The sequence below is a fragment of the Xenopus laevis genome, chromosome 5S (assembly GCF_017654675.1).
Source record: "Xenopus laevis strain J_2021 chromosome 5S, Xenopus_laevis_v10.1, whole genome shotgun sequence".
Lineage (NCBI taxonomy): Eukaryota > Metazoa > Chordata > Amphibia > Anura > Pipidae > Xenopus > Xenopus laevis.
In genome coordinates, this window is record NC_054380.1 from 1303083 (window position 1) to 1328593 (window position 25511).

At 37.5% G+C, this 25511-nt stretch overlaps 1 protein-coding gene across 8 annotated transcripts in view; it reads left to right on the forward strand.

Annotated features, from left to right (window-relative positions):
- Positions 1-25511, forward strand: part of LOC108717620 (EH domain-binding protein 1) — a 160779-nt gene that overhangs the window by 57432 nt on the left and 77836 nt on the right. For all 8 annotated transcript variants that reach the window (XM_041564169.1, XM_041564171.1, XM_018264831.2 and 5 more), the window contains 4 exons: positions 1598-1787; positions 11892-12070; positions 12668-12716; positions 20609-21487. In XM_041564169.1, the coding sequence (XP_041420103.1) occupies positions 1598-1787; positions 11892-12070; positions 12668-12716; positions 20609-21487 (1297 nt within the window). The remainder of the gene's footprint in view (positions 1-1597; positions 1788-11891; positions 12071-12667; positions 12717-20608; positions 21488-25511) is intronic.

Below are 25511 nucleotides of genomic sequence, written 5' to 3' on the forward strand. Positions count from 1 at the left end.
AAATTAGAAAATTTGCAATCACTATCCTACTGGTTTAGAAAGTCAAAATTGTTTGCAATGCGAATATTTCTATTGACGACATACATTCTCCCACATTTCTCTAAAATCACAATTACTTTTAATTTATTAAATGACCTGAATACAGAAAGTACTGATGAAAATATCTGCCAGATCAATCCGAAAACCTATTAAATCACGAATGAAAGACTAATCTTTGCAGGAAAAGCAATGGAACGTCCACTGACTTCTACATGACTTCAACAGCTTTTATTTGCTGTGCTTTTGTATTTGTAGATTTTATGGTTTTTGCACTTGGAAAATTACAAAAATATTGCAGATTAAGTAACTCCCCCCCGGGGATGAACAATGAACATGACTTTTGAGTTGTTCTATTTTCTATCTTCAAATCCATAGGTATTGTGTAATTGTTTTTAATGCATAAAGCTTTGTTTGTTTTGTATTACTCTCATTAACTGAGAGTACTAAGATGGCACCTGGGCTCAGACTCTGGATGTTTCCTCTAATTGGTAGGGGCTAATTAAGTATGATGGCTCATTGGTGGTTGTTTCTTTAAATATCCTTGTAAGGTTTGTATGTTTTACCTATTATTAAGTATGTGTGAAGATACGAAACGCGTAATGCTATGCTATAAGCACAGAATAAATTGAATAATTCTTTTACACGTCTGTGTGGAGGACTGGTCCTTTGAGTGCTTTAGGGTTTGGATCCGCTCCCTTAGCTGAAGGTTCTGGGAGGTGCACCTGGACCTCCTACTGTACTGGGTGAGTCTATAATGACCATTGTTCTCTGTCGCTATATAAATAAATGTGTTTGTTTTCCCTAAAAAGAACAATTCAAAGAAATGAACATTTATACATTAGTCTGCACTTGAGTGTCTTTCCATAACCTGACTGTAAATGGCCTCCTGGTTGTATTCCCATGAACCAGGGCAGCCCAACATCTATTGCTCTGCATTAGTTTGTTATGTCCCTTGAGGTACGGAACTCAAAGCATCTAGAAAATGGTATACATGTGTAATCTGGCATGTTTTTAGGATGTATAAATACAAGCGCACAAGCTTAGAGTTAGTGATGATAATGGATGGAGCAAAAGCTGAATGGTCAGAGCTTTCGGGTAGTTGTGTAAAAGTTCACGTTGCCAGGATTGGAAAATACCAGTCTACTACATTTTGAAGAACTCCTATAGACAGCCGCTTATTGCTTCAGTCTCCCAAGCCAAAGAAAGAATTTCCAAGTTCCCAAACCTTTCCCAGTGGTTTTATTATTTATGTTGCTCTGATATAAACCATGAACAATTCTTGGTTAGTTGGAAGACAATAGTTTACCTAAAGAATGATCATTCTTATTTGCCATACCATCTTTCAGTTTTTTTGAGAGTGAAGCTGCTAAAAACAACAAGAATAATACAGAATAATCTGGAAAAAAATGGGGTTACATGTTTTTTACTCACAAAATATATAATTGTCTTACAATTTGGTTTTGTGGTTGTGCCAGTAAATGTCACTGCTAGTACATAATTATTGTTTCAATCAGTGGATCAGAAAGTATATTGATTAGGGTTCATTCTTTATTTTCAGGTCAAATCCATTTTTTGAACCAAAAGAAAGTCTTAACATTAGCCAGAACACGGTAGTAAAAGAGCCTGATCCTGAAAAGCAGTTGAAAAGGAAAGCTCCAGCACCTCCTATGCCCTCACCAAAGATTGAAGAGCCAACAAGAGCACCTCTAGCTGTTCCTGCAGGAAAAGAAATTGCACCTTCTCCCAAGGTTTGTAAAATTTGTTATTGGAAAATAAGGAGGGTTTGGTTTAAAAAATAAGGAAATAAATAAAAAATTGCAAAATGTGAGGGTTAATCACAGTAATGGCACACAGGAGCTATGTTCCTCACCTGTGTCTTCCCAAGCAATAACTAGAGTTGCACATTCCTTTCTAATACAACGGGAAGCAAATCTTGACAGAGAAGACAGGATTGATTGCTGTAGCTCTCCCCAAGAAGTCTTTGGCAGTTGAAAACCCCTTTCAATATGACAATCAATTAGCAGAAAATGCATGGAAAAGTGAGATTCACGAAAATTACTTTATTTTTCATGACCATCGTTTTTCATGACCATCGTGATGAATCTATTAAAGTGGACCTGTCATAGAGGAGGGGCAGTCGATTTCTTTCACTTTCCATTTCAGCACTTCCTAGATGTTATTGCACTCCTCACATTCCCCCTTCCCTCCTCAGGCTCTATAATTGTGGAGGGCACTGCACATGGACGTTTGGTCCCCCATTCTGGTGCATACACAAGATTTTGGGGTGATACACAATTTCCCTTAAAAAACCATGTCCACAAAATGGCAGCTGCCTGCTTGCTGTGATTGTATAATTCCAAGACAGAAGGAAACAACATTTAAATAATAAATACAGTGTAAGTAAAGTTTATTTTGCTCAACTAACATGATAGAACATAATTTGAAATGATTTCTTAGGGTGATAGGTCCCCTTTAATGAGTTTCCATAAGCATGCTTGATAAAGGGGTTGTCCCCGAAACGTTGCATGCCGCATTAATAAATTTAAAGCAAGGGTTTTTCACCCTGCCAGCAGTACCTGTGTGCCAGTGAATCTTTTCTTTGTACAGTCGTGGGGTCACCGAAACCCTTTTTACTGAGCACCAGGGTCATTTTATTCTTGAGAGGGCCTGGGTGTGCGTTGGCAGCTTGGACTTTTTCCAAGAGGATATGTCTCACACAGGGTTGGACTGGAGAATTGGGGTCCCACTGGGGCTGTGACAATGAGGGCCCTCCTAGCAGTCACCTGGGGCCCCCTCTGGACATCCAAACTTCTGAAGCCCCCCAGCGCACATGCGTGAACGCTGGTAGATTACGGCTAATGTTTTTCTTTAGGGGGCAGCCGATTTGGGAAGTGGGTCTTAGCTGACCCTGGTCTCACAGCAGTCAGGCAGTACAGCTCTTCAACTACAATCACAGCACTCAGTGAAAACCTTCACACTTTCTGATATTGCCAGTAGATCCCTCTCAGGGGGTAATGCAGCTTGTCTCTTATTTTTCCCAGTACTAGGGATCCCACGGGTTAACTTGCTCCTTGGCACTTTCCCTGCTCCTGAGCTCCCCCACTCTTATCCCTGCAAGGGTGCTAACCCCAATGACCCTCCTTCTTGGAGCCAACAAACTGCTCCCTAAAATAATCTGCCACTCTTTTTCACTCCTAGAGTGACTATAACATAAACTCTTACCACTAAATAAGCTTTCCCTAACTTCTGGGTCTGATACTGCCCAGACTCACTCTGAGTTAGTCACTGACTATAAGGGGGCCCACATGGGACATAACTGGTCAGTGAGTTTGCAATTGATCCTCAGCGTTCAGCTCAGATTCAAAAGCAACAGTTATGTGGTTATGTGGCCTTTCCTCTCTGATTGGTTACTGCCTGGTAACCAATCAGTGGAAAGCAAGAGAGCTGAAAAGCAGGAAGTAGTGTTCTGGCTATTATGTTACACATCCACTCACTCCAGTCTTTATACATGACATTTTTGCCTAACTAACTGTATTAGATACATTTTTTATTTTGCACAGCCTATTTATTTACCCAGTTTTATTTTTATACTGAACTGTTCCTTTAATGCCACACTACATCGGTGATTGCGATTGATTTTTTGGTAATGATATATGATAATTCTATGAACAGTTACCATGTTTAACATTAGGCCTGGGTACTGTTGTTTTAACGCCTGAGCAGTTAAGGGGTCATTTATTAAAGTCTGAATGCCCCGCACCGAGTGGAATCTTTGTAGAAAGGGCCTGAGTGTGCACGTCAGTTTGTATAGAGTGCCAAAAACGCGAAAACATCTAGTTTTTCAACTATAAAATCCGATAATTTTTTTTTTGTGGGGAAAAAAAACCGAAAATTTATTTTCAAGATTTATTATACTCCGAGGATGAAAAAAGTCTGAATGCGAAAATTCTGCTTCTTAGACCTACCGAGGTTGTATATAACTCATTGGGAGAGGTCCCTATCCCATTTGGAAGTTTCTGTGGTCTGCGCTGGGATTAGTCAGAAAATCCAACTTTTTCAGACTTTTTTTGCCAAAAATCCAAAAATTTAGGGCTTTTGGGAGAAAGCCAAAAAAAATGTATAAATTCTGGAAGAAACTCCAAAAAAAAATCGCACAATTCGGATTTTTGCTTGTTTTTTCTGGGTTTATCTCTGATCTGATTAAATTGTTCTTTTCCAGTAATAAATAAGGTCCAGATTCTAGTTTGTTTGAACTTTTTTTTATTAAAATACTTCGAAAAATTCAGATTTTGATAAACCGCCCCCCCCCGGTGTTATGATACATCAACCTAGCACCAAGTTGAAGCATTAACTCTGCAGAAAAAAGGGGAAAAAAAGAGATCTATATCATATATTGTTGAAAGTCCATAACAAGTTCCAACAGCTTGTACATGTGAAAGTTACGCCATTGCCTGGAGAAATCGAAACTTGTAAAAAAAGATCTCAATCTCCTCAGCATTTATTGCATTTATTGTACACCCTGCTGGTTATATAGAGCAGAATATCACAACAGTTAATGACTTCATTGTTTCTTCAGTGTTGTTATTGATATTACCAATGTTATGTGGAATCCAACATAATATGAGGAATTTAGTCAAACACCTTGTTGGTTATTCCTCTGCTACATTCAGTTACATTGCTATTCTTTCTTCTCTTAAATGGCTTTATTTTTTCTATTTTTAGTTTTCTAATATTGTATGAATGTAGTACAGGTATAGGATGCCTTATGCGGAAACCCGATATCCAGAAAGCTCCGAATTACGGAATGGCTGTCTCCCATTGACTCCATTATAGTCAAATAATCCAACTTTTTAAAAATGATTTCCTTTTTCTCTGTAATAATAAAACAGTCGCTTGTACTTGATCCCAACTAAGATATAATTAATCCTTATTGGAAGCAAAATCAGCCTATTGGCTTTATTTAATGTCTAAATGGATTTCTAGTAGACTTAAGGCACGAAGACCCAAATTACGGAAAGATCCATTATCCGGAAAACCCCAGGTCCCGAGCATTCTGGATAACAGGTCCCATACCTGTATATAATTATTTGCAGGATGCTCAGCTTTTTTTAGTTTCTACTTGGCATGCAAATTCTGACTTGCAGTCTATCTCCATTGTACACCTAGTAAAGCTCTCCACATTCAGAAAGACAGCAGAAGGGATTTTTTAATACTTAATTTTGAAATCTGACATGGGGCTAGACATATTGTCAGTTTCCCAGCTGCCCCCAGTCATGTGACTTGTGCTCTGATAAACTTCAGTCACTCTTTACTGCTGTACTGCAAGTTGGACTGATATCACTCACCTACCTTACCTACCAGCAGTCTAACAACAGAACAATGGGAAGGTAACCAGATAGCAGCTCCCTAACACAAGATAACAGCTGCCTGGTAGATCTAAGAACAGCACTCAATAGTAAAATCCAGGTCCCACCGAGATACATTCAGTTACATTGAGTAGGAGAAACAACAGCTGGGGATTAGTGATGAGTGAATGTAGGTTTCACCATGAATTTCTGAGTTTTGCAGAATGGCCCCAAAAATTTGCCACGTGGTGAATTTCACCTGCACGACAGAAAGGTAGACAAAAAAGCCACCCATAGACTCTAATGTATTTTGCTACAAAAAAGTCACAGCGACAAAAATATTGTCACAACGAAAATGTGGCCCATAGAATTTTGCCTTTTTTGCTGTTTTGTGAATTTTCTCGTAGTTTTGAGAATTTCTGGCGAAACTGCAGATTTGCTCATCACTACTGGGGATCATTGGATGTGCTGATATCAGATTATAAAATAAAACTATTTCAATTTCATTAAACTTTAAAAGCTGATCATGGGTCAGTCCTGAGCTGATGTACTAGAATTATAATTCCCATAATGTCTTTTTGAGATAACAGCTCCCTAACACAAGATAACAGCTGCCTGGTAGATCTAAGAAGAACACTCAATAGTAAAATCCCATGTCCCACTGAGACACATTCAGTTACATTGAGAAGGAAAAACAGCAGCCTGCCAGAAAGCATTTCTCTCCTAAAGTGCAGGCACAAGTCACATGACCAGGGGCAGCTGGGAAATTGACAATATGTCTAGTCCCATGTCAGATTTCAAAATTGAATATAAAAAAATCTGTTTGCTCTTTTGAGAAATGGATTTCAGTGCAGAATTCTGCTGGAGCAGCTCAATTAACTGATGCGTTTTGAAAAAAACAAACATGTTTTCTGATGACAGGATCCCTTTAAGGGATACATGTACTGTTAATATGAATGAATTTTGTTACAACAGCGCCACCTGCTGGTCATCTTCCCACCAGTCTGACCAGCAAGTAGTCAAGGAAGTTGTCAGGAGAAAGAAAGAAGCTGATGTTCTTCTGCTTAGGAAAGATTTGAGAAAGGTTTCTAATTTTATTCCTAAGCAGAAGAACATCAGCTTCTTTCTTTCTCCTGACAACTTCCTTGACTACTTGCTGGTCAGACTGGTGGGAAGATGACCAGCAGGTGGCGCTGTTGGAACAAAATTCATTATCCTTTAATGGACCGAGCATTGTGTGATTTGTTCTCTTTACTACTTTACATTAATCTGAATGGTTAGTTGCAGGTCAAAAGATTGGCACGGACGATTGTTCGTCTGACTGACCTTGGCTATAATATGCATGTCTATAGCCAGCATTTGCCTCAGTTTGCCAGTGTTTCTTTCTTTAAAATTGTACAGGTATGAGATCCATTATCTGGAATCCTGTTTTCCAGAAAGCTTCAAATTATGGAAGGGCCATCTCCCATAGACTCCATTTTACCCAAATAATCCACATTTTAAAAAAGGATTTCCTTTTTCTCTATTATAATAATAATAATAATAATAATAATAAAAAAAAATCAGTAGCTTGTACTTGATCCCAACTAAGATATAATTATCCTTATTGGAGGCAAAACCAGCCTATTGGCTTTATTTCATGTTTATATGATTTTCTAGTAGACTTAAGGTATGAAGATCCAAATTACAGAAAGATCAGTTATCTGGAAAACCCCAAACCCTGAGCATTCTGTATAACAGGTCCCATACCTACAGTACAATTAGAAATTAGGGATTTTTGCTATGAAGAAATGATGTATGTTGGGAAAATTAGCACAGAGGATATGGGATTAGCGTTGAGGAGTTGATTTTACCTTATAATAGCGATTTTCCAGCCTTTAAAGGTCCTCAAGTTGTATTTTAATTTAGAACTTGGAAAAGGTTTCACTGTTTACGTATTATTGTGGATCAGATACGTTTTTACAGGCGGTGCAGTTGCCTAATAATGATCAGTTCACAATATATTTCCATGTTCGTAGTTATGTTCTGAGGAAAACGCATTAGTCTGAGTGTCATTAAAAATGAATGATTGTCTTCATGGTATTTCCCACAAGCAATAAAACCATAAATCTTCTTGTGTTTTATATGACAAGTTTTGTCTGTAGCATTTGGTGTCCAAGTGAGGGCGTTCTAATCCTGTGATACATCTCACAAAGCAATTATCTTCTCCTACAGGTTCTGTCTTTCTGTTCTTAGGAAATCAAACATATTTTTTGTCAGCGACACTTTTTTGGCCACATGCTTTCTGGAGATTTCTAAACAATTGACACTGGAATTTGATTTTGTTCATTAAATACATCTCCCTTTAGCCACTTGTAAAGAAAACTAGAATAACCACCGATTCTCTGAACATATTATACCTTTGCCAGGTATTTAAAAGGGACATTCCAAAAACTTTCCTTTTTGTTCTTGATATTTAAATTTTGATTTCCGATTAGTCAGAACAACATATTGTTAAAGGGATTCTGTCATGATTTTATGATGTAGTTTTTATTTCTAAATGACACTGTTTACACTGCAAATAATTCACTGTACAATATAAAATGTCATTCCTGAAGCAGCAAGTGTATTTAGTTGTAATATTGGTGTGTAGGTGCATCTCAGCTCATTTTGCCTGGTCATGTGATTTCAGAAAGAGCCAGCACTTTAGGATGGAACTGCTTTCTGGCAGCCTGTTGTTTCTCCTACTCAATGTAACTGAATGTGTCTCAGTGGGACCTGGATTTTACTATTGAGTGCTGTTCTTAGATCTACCAGGCAGCTGTTATCTTGTGTTAGGGAGCTGCTATCTGGTTACCTTCCCATTGATCTGTTGTTAGGCTGCTGGGGGGTGATATCACTCCAACTTGCAGTACAGCAGTAAAGAGTGGCTGAAGTTTATCAGAGCACAAGTCACATGACTTGGGGCAGCTGGGAAATTGACAATATGTCTAGCCCCATGTCAGATTTCAAAATTGAATATAAAAAAATCTGTTTGCTCTTTTGAGAAACGGATTTCAGTGCAGAATTCTGCTGGGACAGCACTATTAACTGATGTGTTTTGAATTTTTTTTTTATCCAGTGACAGTATCCCTGCTGAGCAGTTATTTCCTTCTTTTCTATAAGCTGTATTATCTGTCACACCTCTAAGTAATCCAGTTAAGGACTCAGAATCATGCAGTGACGTAAAGTTTCTAATGGGATCTCAGTCCACTGTTTCTAAAGGTGGCCATAGACATAGAGATTCGCTCGTTTGGCGATGTTCTTGTATTTCAACTACTTTTAAATGGGCTGATCTTTGCATTAGATATATCCAGCTGTGCCAGTTGTTCACCTTGCAGTTCCTTTAGCCTCCAGTGTTGGCTGAACAATGTGGACAAATCCTATAATTGCAAAGATGGTGCCGAAGTCTCTTACAAAAGCCTTGGTCTTCTGCTGGATTTTCTAGAAGTGTCTCTAGTTCTTCACATGATCTAGTACCAATATAGGGAGCATGATTCTATTTTTCATCCTCTGCATCTTTGCTTCAACTACTAAGGATTAACCTGTGACACTGAATGTGATTGTGAGCCTGGGGGTGTAACGAGACCCTTCTTTCATTGCTTTACTTATTTCCTCTTTCCCTTTTATGTTTGAAGCCTTCTACTGTCTTTTCTGCACTTTGTCTTGTTACATTCTCCTTCAAAAACATTTCAGGGTGCATCAAATTCCATTTTTTTCTTTGCCTGTTTGCGTTCTATACATGTAGATGGAAGCTGCCGTGCTCATGTTGATTAGGGATTTATTCTCTAACCTATTCTCTATAAAGTAAATGAGGCTATTTGATTGCTCCTAGACTGAGACTGAGGTAGGCAGCCACACCACCTATATTTAAATATAGAAATCTTGAAACCTGCGTATATATATATATATTTTTTTTTTTTCTTGGAATGGTCTGTTGGCAAGACTAGTCACTACTGCAGCATTAAGTCTGCACAATGTTTGTTTCTATCTTTTTAATAAAGGAAAAGTTAACCTAGTGTGGTAGTATTTCAGAAGGGCGTTTCACTCACAGGACGGCGTTTTGTGCCGGAGGTGTTTAAAATACTTTTAACAGCCCCAGCTCTTAGTATTCTGTTTCACACATCGGCACAGCCTCTTGTATTACTGGATCCACCAGATAAGAATGCTGAATACTCACTGCTGCCTGTAAACTCTGTCTCAAGGTGGTTATTATCAATGAAAAATGACAGCTACAAGATGGCCTTTTTGAACATCAAAATCTTGCTTCCAGGCAAGTCGTGTATATTAAACTTAGTCATGTCTGAAACATTATTGACTCATATGTATGTAAATTCAGATTTCATTCAAAACCTGTGAGACGGGCCCTTTGCTATTTTGTTTATTGGCAAAGCCTATTTAAGTGTACACTGCGTATTTATGGTGCATTCACCTTTATTTTGATTACAGTATTTGTTATAAATAAATTCTGCTCAGGGTGCTTAAATACTTACCTGCTGTGTACCAGTTGCACCACCAGATTTGATCAAGAATTGTAATAGTTATTACTACATTTGAATTGCATCGCCTTATTTTATACAGAATATTTCAAACTGACATACATTTATTTGAAATTAATGGGGAGAACTGAAGGAACTCTAGGGTCGTGAGTCTTAAAGTCAAACTTTTAAAAAAGTATCTAAAAAGTTGTATTAGTTTTTACTTCTCCTTTATTTCTGCTTTTCACAATGCTCACAGATATGTTGACTTATGGATTGTCCTCAAACAATTTCTTAAAGTGATTTGGATTGAGATTTCATTATTTGAAACTTTTTTTGTACAATTTAAGCACCAGAAAAGGACATACGTGTTATTCCTAGCCATTGTATTTTTAAGTTGTACAGATCTCGTATTGTTCCATGTGTATTTGTTTTAATATTTTTTGATCCTGTGCATAAACAAATCAACACCCTGTATTAAAAACATCACCTGTTTTGACATGAAAAGCACAAGAAATACAGATAAACAAGGAATATCTTAATTTTGCCTAGAAGATGTATTAGAGGTCACTCTATTAAACTCACCAGACATCATGTCTCTCTACATGCAGAATTTGTGCAAAAGGCAGTTATTTTGTTACATTTTGTTTGTACTGGAATCAGTTATTTGAGTGAGCTCTAATTTATCTGCTAGGAAAGGAGCCCCTCTATAAGATATATTGGATCTAACTGAGAAACAGATGCTGAGAGAGGGATAGTGAAGATAACCTTGATTATTTCAGAAACAATGCAGAATATTTAATTGATTGTACTTAGAGAGTTTCTTAATTCTGTATGCTGAAGCTTATATTACATTTTAATTTTTGCAATAGATCCACTTTAAATAAAATAGTAAGAGAAAAAATGAGACAATGTTCTTCCCATGACAGCAATGGTATGAAAGTTAAAGGAGAAGGAAACCCAGTCGGCGCAAAAACCCTCCCTCCCTCCCCTGTGTTGCTTCCCCTCCCTCCTCCCCCCTGGCCTACCTGTCCCGCTGGGCAAATGCCCCTAACTTGTTACTTACCCTTCTGCGCAGGTCCAGTCTACGGAGTTCACCGACGCCATCTTCTTCCAAGTGATCTTCTTCCTGCTTTGACCGGCGCATGTGCAGTAGCAGCATTTCGCCGGTACGGATCTACTGCGCATGTGCCAAAAGTCACGAAGTAGATCCGTACCGGCGAAATGCTCCTACTGCGCATGCGCCAAAACGTCGGTCAAAGCAGGAAGAAGATCGCGTGGAAGAAGATGGCATCGGTGAACTCCGTAGACTGGACCTGCGCAGAAGGGTAAGTAACAAGTTAGGGGCATTTGCCCAGCGGGACAGGTAGGCCAGGGGGGAGGAGGGAGGGGAAGCAACACAGGGGAGGGTTTTTGCGCCGACTGGGTTTCCTTCTCCTTTAAGTCTGACAAATAGCAGTGACAGTCACCCATCGATATTGTCAGATATGCAATACATGCAGAGAAATAATCATAACCTGTCGACTAAATGACGATTGCCATGGTATGAAAAATGTCGGAACAATTCACATGTAGTCGACAAATCTGAGTAAAGAAGATAATTACCGGCACTCAAGACTGACGAAGGAGCGTGCCCCCGAAATGTTACTCTGCAAATAAACACGCAGGGCTTGGGCGCTTGCATTAAGTCCTGAGTGCCGGTAATTTTCTTCTTTACCCAAGTGCAATTGAGGGTGCCGAACCTTCTTTTACTGAGCACCGGACTAATATACTTCGAGAGGTCAGGGTGTGCTGGTGGTCTTTTTCTTGTGTCCACAAATCTGAAACATTGATTTGTACGACTATATCTTTGCCTCTATTTCCAGCTTTAGACCCAAGATCTAAATAATTATTGACTGTGATTTGTGTCAGAAAACGTTAATCGATTCCAATCAGTTCAGAATGTTTATGGAATATATTCTGTGTATTTACAATTTGTAATCCATTTCTAACAACGTTTTTTCCCTTTCAGCCTAGTCCTTTACCAAGTCCAACACTGGGGAGGCTTTCGAATGCCAGTCAGTCACTGCTTGTGTGGTGCAAAGAAGTCACCAAATCATACAGAGGAGTCAGAATTACCAATTTCACTACTTCATGGAGAAATGGACTGGCCTTCTGTGCAATATTACATCACTTTAGAGCTGACCTCATGTGAGTACACAAACTATTTAATTAATAAACATTATATTAACTACAAGGTAACCTTTCCAGACCAAAGTCTATAGCAAGTTGTTCTTTGTCTACTTCATTGGCATGTCCAGTGCTATAGAGTTCTCATGGGGAATGGCTTAACATTCCCCAATCAATGTCCTCCTTTCATTTTATGCCCCCTTCTCATTTGATTTTTTATGCCTTAATCCTAAAATACTGACCTCAAGATGCTGTTAAAATTTTGTTTGTGTTGAAATGAGCCAAATTAGCCTGGAGCTCTTTGAATGTTGACAACAAGGGATTACCTCTTGGCAAATTTGCCTGTCAAAGTTTGTCGCTGGTTCTTGCCTTAACCTCAATGTGTTGACAAAAAAGCTCCAGGCTCTAGAACCAGCAATATCCATATTATTCATTCATATATTTTGTCCTTTTTAGTTTTCCAAGCTATTAGTTTTGTTCATTGAATTGCAGTGAAATTTCTAGTTGCCCTAAGATTTAATGCTTTAATATTTTTTTAAAGATGGGGCTTGTTTTAAAACTACAGATTTTATGTTTATTACAAATTGTTCGTACCCACTGTGCCATTTTCTCCTCCAGTGACTACAAGTCCCTGAATCCTCAGGATATTAAAGAAAACAACAAAAAGGTAAGAACTGCAAGCAGTGAGTTAATTCCAATACCCTGACTCTGCTTTTTTTTTTTTTTTGTAATAGGGGTGGAACTTGCAGTCTCCTGCTATATATAATTGGTCAATACCATCTTACTGTTATTTGTTTTTATAGGTTTTTTTAAATTCTACCCTAATGTTTTTCCAACTTAAGCTTCACCAGGTTTAAAATATGGCATCTATTATTTAATAGAGATGCACCAAATCCACTAATTTGTATTCGGCCCGAACCCCCAAAGGTTTCGCTAAAGATTTGGCCGAAAACCGAATCAATTCCGAATTCTAATTTGCATGTTCTGTGACAAAAAGTCATGCGAATTCTCTCCCCGGCCCTAATTTGCATATGCAAATTAGGATTCAGGTTCGGCAATTAAGGTTTACCTGTGATTTTTCTTTTGTTGTTAGAATCTTCTTCTGGGTTTAGGCAGACCCTCAAAATACTTGAAGTATTCCTCACCTTATTCGATCTTATTTTTTTTCCTCCCTTTTGAAATTCTCAATTCGTATGGAAAGCCCTAGAGCACAAACTAAAAATCTTAATTCAACTCTGAGCAAACTGTAATTATGAAGATTCTTTATTTTGTTGCCAAGACGTCTCCTTTTGCGCAGTGTACACCTTGTCTAGCAAACTTGCTGCACACACAAATTTATTTTATAAAGACACTGACAAGCTGCTCCCTTTTACTTCTGCAGCACAGGGACTTTTCTATCCTGCCCACCAATTATAATGGAACCTAAGATTTAACAAGTCTTCACTTTTTTACATGTGTATTGGCCATTCTTTTATTTATGAGGAAATGTGATCAGATCATTAGCACTTCTATTATACCCAAGATTGGCTGGTCACACACACACTTTTTTTTACTGGAAACCCTAGCAGTTCTGAAACAAGGGTTCAATACACTAATCAAGGCAAAATCAAAAGTAAGTTAAAATCTATATATTTTCTGTTACTGTTGTTTAAACAAAGTACAATTACACAAATATACTTCTTCATTTTAGTGCTGCATTCTGGTCTTAACCAAAAATATGATTTTGAATACTTGTTTCAAAAAGCCGTTGCTAAGTATTTCTCTGGGTCATCTGGTGCATTTTCTCTTGGCTTCTTTGGCAGTTAGTACAATGTAAGTCACAAATAGCAGGAGTATTGGCAGAAACACAGAATTGCATGATACCCGGTTGACTGCATTCATTTAGTGGGTTGTCAGGGATTACTGTATATGACACTAGTCCTAAGAGCTTGTTGGATATTTTTTCATTTGTTTGTAAAAGTTAAAAAGCTTAGACATGGTAGAAAATTTACTTAGGGGGGTTATTTATCAAGGTCCGAAATTATCTCAATATCGGCTGCTACAAACTCCGATCTAACCTGCTCGGGTTTTCCATGCTTATTTATTATTCTTTTTTCCCTGAAAATTACCTTTATGGGAAAAGCTCAGAATTTCAAGATTTTTTCGTGAATTTTCCCCGAAAACTCCGAATTTTTCTGAGTTTTCCTCCGAAAGCTGCGAAAACATTGTGAAATTGCCCAAAACCCCCGACACAACCAAAAATCAATGGGACTGTTCCCATTGACTTTTATGCAACCTCGACAGGTTTGAGATGCCGAGCTTTTATATTCGGGCTTTTTAGCCCTCAGGGTTTAATAAATTCGGAAAAATTTGTGATTTTTTTTAAGCCTATTATAACCCAAAAAATCACAGATTTTTTCAGATTTCTGGGAATTTCGGGCATTCGGAGCTTAGTAAATAACCCCCTTAGTGTGTTCCGTGTATTTGACATCGCAGCATTGTCAGCTGGAGCCATCACAAACCCAAATCTATTCCCAGACCTTGTGACTTGATTAGTTCCCTGATAATCCCACGGTCGAAATAAGGTTCCCATGAAAGCTAATTTGAAATAAATTTTCTGTGTTAAAAAAGCCAATTAATCCAGCACAAATTCTTTATATATATATATATATATATATATATATATATATATATATATATATATATATATATATATATATATATTATATATATATATATTTATTATATAAAATTATATATTATTAAAGTTTTCATTTTTGTTTCAAATACTGTAAATTACAATCTTTCTGTATTTTTCAATATTATAATAATTACACAAGAATCAAATGCTAAATTAACCTAAAAACTAAAAAAACAATATGACTGTTGTGTTTACATTTGTTTAAACAAAAATAATTAAACTTACAACTTTAAACCCAACTTGTTGCCCATTTTTCTTTACCTTTTTCTAGAACTTCCATTTTTTTAATGTAACTCTGCCCTGCCAGGATATTAATATTAGCAAATAATATTTTCAAGAGACCCTCCTTTGCCATAGACCGACAATAAATTGTAAATTGTTTAAGAGATGATAAACTTAGTCCTGAGCTGGTGGCCCGAGGTGCCCATGGTTGCCAGAAATTTGCTATGAGTCCCTGATAGACATTTTTTCATCTATCATTATTGCCATTATACTTTTAATTTCGGAATTGAAAGGTATGGGGTCCTCCATGATTTAGCAATCAATTGTTTAGCTGATGTAAATACAAATGTGATTCATTTTCTGGAATTACCATTAATATTAGGTATCCAGTTGTTAAATAAAGCTATCCATGGGTCTTTCCGAATATGTATCTGGGTGATAGAGTCAATTATTCCAAAGACTCTTGACCAATACCTTTGTAGTCATTGTCATTGTGGGTCATTGTTCCTTCCTCTCCACAGTTCCTAAAGCAAGCCGAGGATTGGGATGGGAACATTTTATGTAAGCGTGAAAGAGTTTAGTACCATTGGGTAAGGACTTTGTATGAGGTTTCAACTTGTCCTAAATGATTAGAACATTTATTTGTTCCTTCCCACATCTTCTCCCAAGCCTTTGGGTCTTAAACTTGAGACTCTTCACAAATTCTTAATCCGAGAGACGAACTCCTATTTCGAAGGGTGTTTGTGTGTAGGCAAAATGGACATCACTATTTTATTGGATGTCCATCAAATTAGATCAAAGTAATTACATTTCTTATTACGGTTAATGGATAGTAAAGTACTTTGGTGAGTTAGAGAAGGGAATGAATTGTGTTAGTCATGGAAGTTGCATGTTGTTTTTAGGTGGATAAAATTAACAAGGAACCCAATACAACAATTGCTGTCTTGGTTTTCATCCTTTCACTGCTGGTGTACCATTTCTGATTTCCTAAATGTAATTAGTCACTGTTATTGTGCAGTTGTAGTTCTTGTCATCACTCTGCCGATCATACCATGACAGAAACATGGAGTAGAAGAGTTTCCTCCAAATTTGCTTCCTGGTCTTAAACAATTTTGCCTCTTAACCCCAAGGGTTATAACAATGTGCTGATCACTAATTATGTCAGTAACTGAAGAGGTATAAAGGAAAACAGTAGACAAAATGCTACTACAACAAACTACTATATATCTGAGTATTTATGCTCAATTCTTTTTGTTTTAGACAGCTTAAACAACCATTTATGAAGATCAGTTATTTAGATCTTAAAAAAAAAAATCTCAGTCCAATTACACATTGGTGAAAAAAAAGGTCATATAAATTACTTGTTCATGGACTGAGAACAAAAGTTGCAATTTCCTTTAAAATATTACCCCACAAATTATGATTTTAATATAATAATTCATTTTAAAGTTCCGAAGAGCTAAAACTCATATTTCTTTCAGATACTTTACTTTTGTGTAGTTTCCATTCTGATTTATACGTCTGTAAATTGTGTAGCCAAGGCACATTTTGTATCTGTCCTGACAGATAACTGCTTGTAAATATGTACAGTATTATTAAAAAAAAATAAACTTGAATTTCTGGCCTTTATTAACTGCTGATGATCTTTTTATATTTATTGAAGGATTTTGTTTTTATGAAACAATTTTGATTTTCTTAGATAACCAACTTGGGTGGGTTCTTTCAAGTCAGACACACTTCCCACTTGATCACATTTCAACACATCTTCTCATCCCTACTAACTGTTTGTAGGCACTTCAATGGAGGCACACAGAGGTTTTTCTTTAGGTCCTGAAAAACAAATGACCTTTTCTCGTCTGTGATAATAGAAAGTGTATAAAACCAACACAACTCGCAAAACTCTGTTTGCTTTCCTAAACTTAGCAAAGAACTTGCTGTTGTTTTCGTTTTGAAAACAGCATCAAACAAAGCCTTTCATTCTCCAGGTCCAGAGGCAGTGGTCAATTTAAAGCAAGGTATTTACCATTGTCATACGATCTTGGCAAGTATTTCAGCTTGTCATATAATAGCGGAATGTTTGGGAAGTGCCTGTGGTGCTTTTCCTGACAGTTTGCTCTTGATGCCTGTCAATCATGTTAACCACTAAACTATCATCATTGATATTTTAGGAATCACTTTAGCCTCATTCAACTAAATATCACTACAGGGGTTATTTATCAAGGTCCAAATTTACCTCGGTATTTCTAATATCCAACTCTGAATTCCCAAATGGACCTTATTTATGAAGAAAAAAGCCAGAAAGAATAGGGTTAGACAAAACTTCTAAGACTTCAGTGCAAAACCTAAGTTTTCTGAGTTTTTTGCGCCGATTGCCCAAAATCATCGGATATCGGTACGGACATCAGCACAGACACTGGGACCTTCCCCATTGACTTTTATACAGGACCTCGGGAGTTTTTAGACCATCTGACTAATAAATCTCGAATAATTTGTCGGGTTTTTTTGCTCCGAATACTACGAATTATTCAAGGTTTGGATATTCGGAGCTTGATAAATAACCCCCTACATCTCTAATATATTCATTACATAATGATCATAGTAATACTTTTTTTGGCTGTGCATAATGACATAAATATATTTTTGTTATAATTGTGTATATAAAATCAGTTTGCAACAACAAAAACTTTCTTTAAAAAAAGCTTATGTGGGTTTCTTCTATTAGAATAACACAAACATCACTGGGCTATTAGCAGTTGTGTTACTGCCCAACTATTGATGCTATAGGCACAGAAACATGGGCAGAAGAGGCAGGATGGGTGGACTAGCGTTGAGGTATAAGGGGCACATGTTGTGTTGCAACGTCATTGTGTCATTTCCTTCTGGAGAGATCACTAAATTAGTCCTGGGGATGTGTGCATGTTGTTCTTTTATTGTGATTATGATTTTGTGCTGGGCCCTCTTCCTCCATATGTAAAATAAATAAATTATACATTAGTCTAGCCATTCTTATTTGTTAGGGTTAGAACTCTGCCATACCTCCCAACATTTTGGAAGTAAAAAGAGGGACAAAAACATTTTTCCCGCACGTAGCGCAGCAATTTTTTTGACCACACCCCTTTCTGTGCCACACCCCCTAATTACCATGTTTGTTTTACAAAATTTGGCAGGTTATGCAAGTTTGAAAATATTTCTCCTTATCTAAAATGTGTTTTTGTGTCTCAAAATTGTTACAAAGTATCTTATTTGCACCTGTTAGCTGTTCTGGGCTCTCTGCTAAAAGCCAATTAAGTGAGAGACTTTGTTTCTTTTTCTGGCTGTTCAGTGCAGAGAAAAGAGGGACTTTCCAGTACAAATGAGGGACTGCGGGTTGAGCTGTCAAAAGAGGGACTGTCCCTCCGAAAAAGGGACAGTTGGGAGGTATGCTCTTCACACTGCACACATGCTTTGCATATTTATGGCTAATAAATCAGGTGAAATATAAAACTGACCACGTTGCCTCTATTTCTTGCACTGGAGCGTGCGCTGATCATTTTTAGCATTTATTTACTGCACTAATGTTTTAGGCAGAACCTAACAGGGTTTGTTGACAATACACATCACTCCCTGCCCTGATGGAGCTTCATATCCAATTTCCCCTTCATACAACAGAATGTCTCGTGTGCAGGTGTGTATAAAACAAAAATCTGGAATGGGTCAATCTTATTTCCATTAAGTTGAGGAAAAAAATCTTGAATCACTTTTTTTTTTTTTTTTTTTAAAAATCTTGACAGGCATAAAATTGTGGAAAAAAGCTTGTTTATCAAGCTCGAGTGCTGACAGTACACTACCAATTGATTTCTATGGCATATAGGCAGGTTTAAGGGCTTCAAGGAAAAAAATCTAACGTCACAAAAATAAATTGGATCATGGTTTAAGGCACAATTTTATTCGAATTGCATCAAAAAGGCCATTAGAATTATTTATTTCTCCCTGAGCATTTTCTCTGCAGTCATATTTTGGCCTACAATTGACTTTAATGACATCTAATACTCACCTGTCGCCATGTATACAGGCAGATTTCTCCCCAGAAATGTTAGTGTGCATGTACAGAGTTGCTTGCCATTAAAATCAATGACAGTCTACAAGGTTGTATCAGACGTTAATAACGCCACGAGAAAACACGTAGGGGCACATTTACTTAGCTCGAGTGAAGGAATAGAATAAAAAAAACTTCGAATTTCGAATGATTTTTTTGGCTACTTCGACCATCAAATTGGCTACTTCGACCTTCGACTTCGAAAATAACTTCAAAATCCAGCTATTATATTTTTGTAGTCTCATAGTTATTGTTTTGATAGCAATAGTAGTACTACATCTTCCATATCTTAGAAATTATCTATATAGTCCCATTAGTGTATACGTAGCCGCTTGTTCAGAGGAAATTATTTTAAACAATTAAAGGATATATTCTTTTGTAAAATCCAGAGACCTGAGATTTTTCTTTCAATTGTCTCATACCCAAAGAAACAATCACATTACTTTGTTTGTTCAGTGAGATGTTCAAGCTGCAAGTCATGTGAGGAAGAAGTAAAACTTCCTGCTGTTCCCTAATAGATTCAAGCAATGGAAGAAAGTCACTTGCCAGCCTGCTGAATCCACTCATGCAATCATGTTCTTATAAAGGGAAAAAATAAAACGTATCTTTTCATCCATGCCTGAAACTATTGTGTGCAGGAGACATCCACTTAAAATGGTTTATTTATAAACTGGAAATTTTGCAAGTGTTAAGTAATGAATAGCCCATTTGGCACCAATTGTGATGTTACAAATAGATTTTTATAAATGGCACTTTAAAATGCATGGTACATACGGAATTTATACCAAAGTTATTTATTTTTCAAATGTTTTGGAATGTATGTAATTTGAAAAGTTGGATCAGTATGGTCATTGACTGGACCTTTCTAATATATCCAAGTACTTGTTCATATTCAGGGTAATTATCTGGCTGGTAAGGGAACCATCAACTGAGGTCTCTTTCAGACATGAAATGGGTTTCCATGCATTTGCCCTCAATCCTGACTGGTTTCTGAGTCTTTATCAATCAGGAGTAATAGCACATAATGTAACTACCATGTGTCCCAAAGTGTTCTCAGGGGGATTTATTTAATGCAGAGTGTTTTGCTCTTACGTAAAAAAGTTCTGTTTTGGTCTTCTCAGATTAGAAAACGCCAAATGGGCTTTTATAGAGGCTTCTTATTCATCATCTTTGTTGTCATTTCTCTTTCATTGGCTCTTTTCTCTCTAATTCCCTTCTTGCACAGTCACAGTTGTGCCTTACTTCTCTTTATGGATCTAACATTACTCCAGGTGACTTCCAAAGTTGTTGGGATTTGTTTTTTTATAACTCAAAACTTATTGGTGCTTCTCTGGAACTTTATCTCAGGCTTGTTTTTTTAGCTCCATGACCTTCACAAAGGAAATAAAACACAGCATTCTAAAATTAGGCAAACTTTTCCAATGTTATTAATGAATATATATATATTTGTATAACTTTTTTAATTTTTTAAAATTTAAATGCATTTTGACCAGATGTTTTTAACTGATGTAAGAGATGATAATGGTGTTTGGGTTCTAAACCAAGAAATTTACTAATTATTGTGACTTCTTTTTCCCCACAGGCATATGATGGTTTTGCCAGTATAGGAATTTCCCGATTACTGGAACCTTCTGACATGGTTTTATTGGCAATTCCAGACAAGCTTACAGTTATGACTTACCTGTACCAAATCCGGGCACACTTTAGTGGACAGGAACTGAATGTGGTCCAGATTGAAGAAAACAGCAGTAAAAGCACATATAAAGTAGGCAACTATGAGACTGATACAAATAGTTCCATAGATCAAGACAAGTTTTACGCAGAACTTCATGATCTAAATCAAGAAACAGAACCTGTACACCAGGAGACTTCCAAATTGCCTGAATTTCTTCCTCACGATGGCTCTGCATTGGTTCATGATAATGGAATTTTGGACAATCAAAGCATGGAGAGTCAAAGGTCCGTAGTTGAATCTATAGGTGCTGAAACTGATTTCACTTGTACCCGGACTAAAAGTGATTTAGAATTACAAAGCCCCAGTAGAACTTTGGAATCTGAAGAATCAAGGAGATGCGAAAACAGCAATGAGGCTCAAGCGCCGTCATTGGTAACCAAACGAAAGCTGTTAAAGTTTGACACCACAGACCTAAATGATTTGTGTGAAGTCACAGAACCTAGACAAGAAATAATTTCTTCTGGCTCTACAAGTCGATATCAACAGCAGAGCTTGGCAGATCAACCAAATACAGGCACATTTACTTCCACAGAAAGTGCTGTGGATAATGTTCCTAAAGAAAAAATATATACTCAGTCTTATGCAATAAATTCTAGGGATTCCAATGGCAAGGTTGGAGAGCTTACATTCAAAGCTCCATCTTTACCCCAGACTGGAATAACCAGTCTAATTGATTCAACAAAGGTTTCATCTAACAACTCTGATCAAACTGCAAAGTCAACTGAGGTAAGGACTGTATTATTATTCCTGCATTTAAATCTGTAGAACCTTCTTTAATGTGTATTATCCTTTACTGTTGATTTAACTTTAAGGGGCTTGTATTTTTCGCCACAAGAAATCTTTTAATGAAAACCCATGTGAGTTAACTAATTATGTGGGGTTTCACGCTGAAAAAAAAGCTTACAATCTTTGTAAGTTTGCGGAACCTAAAAGCTGTAGAAGCTGTTTCTGTTTGGCAAACTTTTTTTTTTGGACAAAATCCTGTTTCGTTAGTAAAATCACATGAGGTTTCATCAAAGATTGCTCAGGACAAACAGGAATATTCCTAGTTCTGTATGTTCAAGTGAACCTTGAATTGTTAGTCCACCTGAAAATGAACTTTTAGTATCATGTAAACATCAATAATCTACATTTGACATTTCTATGCTTTTGTATTTTTTTCTTTAACAATTTAGATTTGTTTAGGAAGCATATCTGCTGGTTTTGGCTTATAAACCCCTAGCGGTCAAGCAGCAGTTTGGAAGACAGAATTGGGGTTGAATATGAAAGGGTCTGAAAAAGAATAAGTAATTATAAAAGAATCGAAACAGAGCCCTTACGGTTTGTGTTTTATGGCTGCCAGAGTCAGTTACCAGTTGTGTAATTGTCTTTCAACAAAAGGTGAAGTACCTGAGGTTGAGCAAAGACAGATCATATTCATCACAGTAACCAAACATCAATCCAACCAACCCGTATAGATATCAAATTCACATTGGAAAAAGAGAAACTATACACCAGCAATGCTCTGTAAAAAATCTCTTATATAATCCCATATTTAAAACACTTTTGTATATAAATAAATACATCATTAACAGTGCAATGTGGCATGTATAAGTCACTGTGCTTCATTGCAAAAAGAAGAAGGTGCTCCAGAATTGTAGTATAAATCACAAATATGAATAGCTCACCAAGTTGATCATGTGGTCCAGGTGCGCCAGACCCTCAGCCACGGGGAGCGGAAAACCGAATTGTATAACAGAAAAAGCAGGGCTATCCGGCACTCAGGGGAATTCACGGGCCAAAAATCTGTTAAAAAATATTTTTATATTGGTCAAAGTTAAAAATGTACATACATCTCCTAGGGCCCTATGCATTTCATACCTCTAGGGTACTTAATCGTGGGCTAAGTCACTGTGCTCCCACACAAACCACACACAGGTCACACATTCATGCTGGGTTACAACAGCCAATAAATGGACAGACTTGTGCCTTTTACTCCCACACGTCTACCCAGCATCAGACTGGGAGTCCAGGGCCCATCGTTGCTGCCAACTCAGGGGCCCCCCACCGCAGCCATCAGGTCCCCCTTCAATGCTGCACCCCTCCCCCGAGTGTACGCTTTTTGTGTTGGGCCCCGTGATCGCGAGAGGAAGTCAGGGGCACCTAGACTAATCCTGGGGCCTCAGTCATTAGGTCTTTTTTGGATGTTGCATCCCACCCCCAACCTTTGTTGGTTTCATTTAAAGCCTTTAGTTTCTGTTTAATTTCATGAGGATAAAGGTTGAGGTTCTTGGAAGGGCTAAAGATGGCCAAAGACGCACAGATAATATTGTATGAAACAAATTTTCATACAATATTCAGTGCGTGTATGGTGGGAAACGAGCCAACTGATATCGACAGAAGACTTGGATATTGGTCGGCTCGTCGATGGGGCTGGACACAAAATTTTGATCTGGCTCCTTTGAAGGCACCAGAACATGGGCCATTGTTAGTGCTGAATGGTCAGATACAGGTAGAATTGTATTGTTTCTATATGTATATCTGACCATTCAGCTCTACACGTGTGTATTGAAACCAACCATCTTTCTTGGAAACATCTTTAACAAGAAATATCGTAATTGTTATGTCTATGGGCACCTTTAGTCTGGCAGTATGGAAGCGCCATATTTGCCTGTGAGATTGTAGACTGTATGGCAGAGACAGCACCCCAGTGTCCCAGGACCCAACATGTCGCAGCAATTCCTACATTTCAACACATGACACTTCAATACGCCAATAAACAAGGGCACATTTTGTTTATATTTAATACAAATTAGAGGGCTGGAATATTCTTTCAGTTCTACCTTGTACGCGTGTCACTTTTTGTTCCTTTCAAGTCGTAAATCACTTCGCATAGATTATTGGATTGTAAATCTCCTCGAGTCATTATGTCTAGTCGCTGCTTAATGGTGCAAAGGCAACACTGTGAGCAAAGCTGACTTATGGCCCTGTAAATCTTTTCTACCAAATTACATGTGATAATTAGCCCATTAACCAAACCATTTACTACAGCTGCGAGCTCCTGTTTATTTTTATTACTCAGCTAATCCTTATCAACACTTGGTAATCTCTGAGCACCTTCATGTTTTTATTGTTATTATCCATTGTTTATATAGCTCAGGTATATTTGGAAGCACTTTATAGAGATTTTTTAAGCATCAGTCTATGGCCCGGCATAATTTCCCTATGAGAGGCTCACACCATGGTCAGTGTCATGAAGACAATTAACCTGCCTGTCTGTTTCTGGATTGTGGAAGAAACTGAAGCACCTGGAGGAAACCCTGTAAACTCTGAGATACAAACTCTATGCAGTTTATGCATCAGAAATTACAATTCTGCTAAACATTGTAAACTCCAGGGTCAGACTGGTGGCTGCAGGGACCATCAGGGCTACCACCCAAGGGGCCCCCACATTACCCTACAGGGGCCACTGACACACCACCCTACCCTTAAATGCGCATATATGAAATCTACCTTCAGCGCATCAGGGGAGGAAGATCAGCGGCCTGGGAGAATGCCATCAAGTCTGGGCCAGAAGGACCCACCGGGTTTTTTCCTGGTGTCCCGTTAGCCCAGTCAGACCCTGCCGGTATCATATTTTGGGGCTTTTATAGTAACTGAAGAAAGCACAATGGTTCTAAAACCTGGTCATACTGTAGCCAACAAAGTACCAACCACATTTTGTATAAGGTGTTTCTGTACTTTCAATTAATATTGGTAAATCTGTGCATAGTGTGGAAAGCTATCAGTCCATACTTGTATGTTTCATACTGGTTAACTAGATGTAAGTGCAACATTTAAACCAGCAACATTTGCATTGATCTATCTATGGTTGCTCTGCCTCATTGCCTGCATCCACAAGTTTAGTTGCAATAAAGATTGGAAATATGTTGCAAAAAAAACGGGAAAAACCCCGGTGGGCCCAGCCAGACTACAGCCAGCAGCTCCTGCACTCCGGGTTATGTAGAAGTCAATGGGAGCCTTCTTTCTTTCTTTCCTTCTTTAATTCAAGCTTTAGAGGTTTTTGGGTTTGTCTTTATTTTTGTATATGCACAAAAAATTGAGGATTTCAAGGTTTTTGTATTAGTATTCCCATTAGTTCTGCGTTTTTATTCTATGTGTGTTTTATAATAGTTTGTTTTAATAAATGACTTGCCATTTGTAGTTTTGGAGAAAATGAGTTTCTGAAACCACTAAAATCATAATGTTCCTAAATGGGCCCCTTAGTGTTTGATACGTCTGCTGCTATAACGAAGTAACTAATACAATCAGGCTTTAATATATATTATCTATAGCTTTACTGTAAGATAACCAATGTTTGTTGGGCCAGGAACCAAAAGTCTGAAGAACTTCCCTGCTTGTCCCTCAAGAGGCAACTCACTAGAGCTTTGTATTTTTACAATATTATTATTGGAGATTATCGCACTCTTTTTATTGCAGTCTAGGGGGAAAGTCACAACGTTTTGTTAAACGCCAGATACATGATTTTCTCATCAGTCTGTTCATTTAATGTAGTGATTGCTTCCCTATAGTTTGGGACATAAATAAGAGTCCCCTCATTTGTGTGGGCAGTATTATCGATAAACTTTTCTAAATTTAATGGGAATTTCCACCTTAAACAGTGATGGTTGGCTTTCATCCTTGTATTAAAGTGGACCTGTCTCCTACACATAAAAATCTGACAAAAGTCGTTTACAAATTAAACATGGAACCTAAATAGTTTTTTTCATTA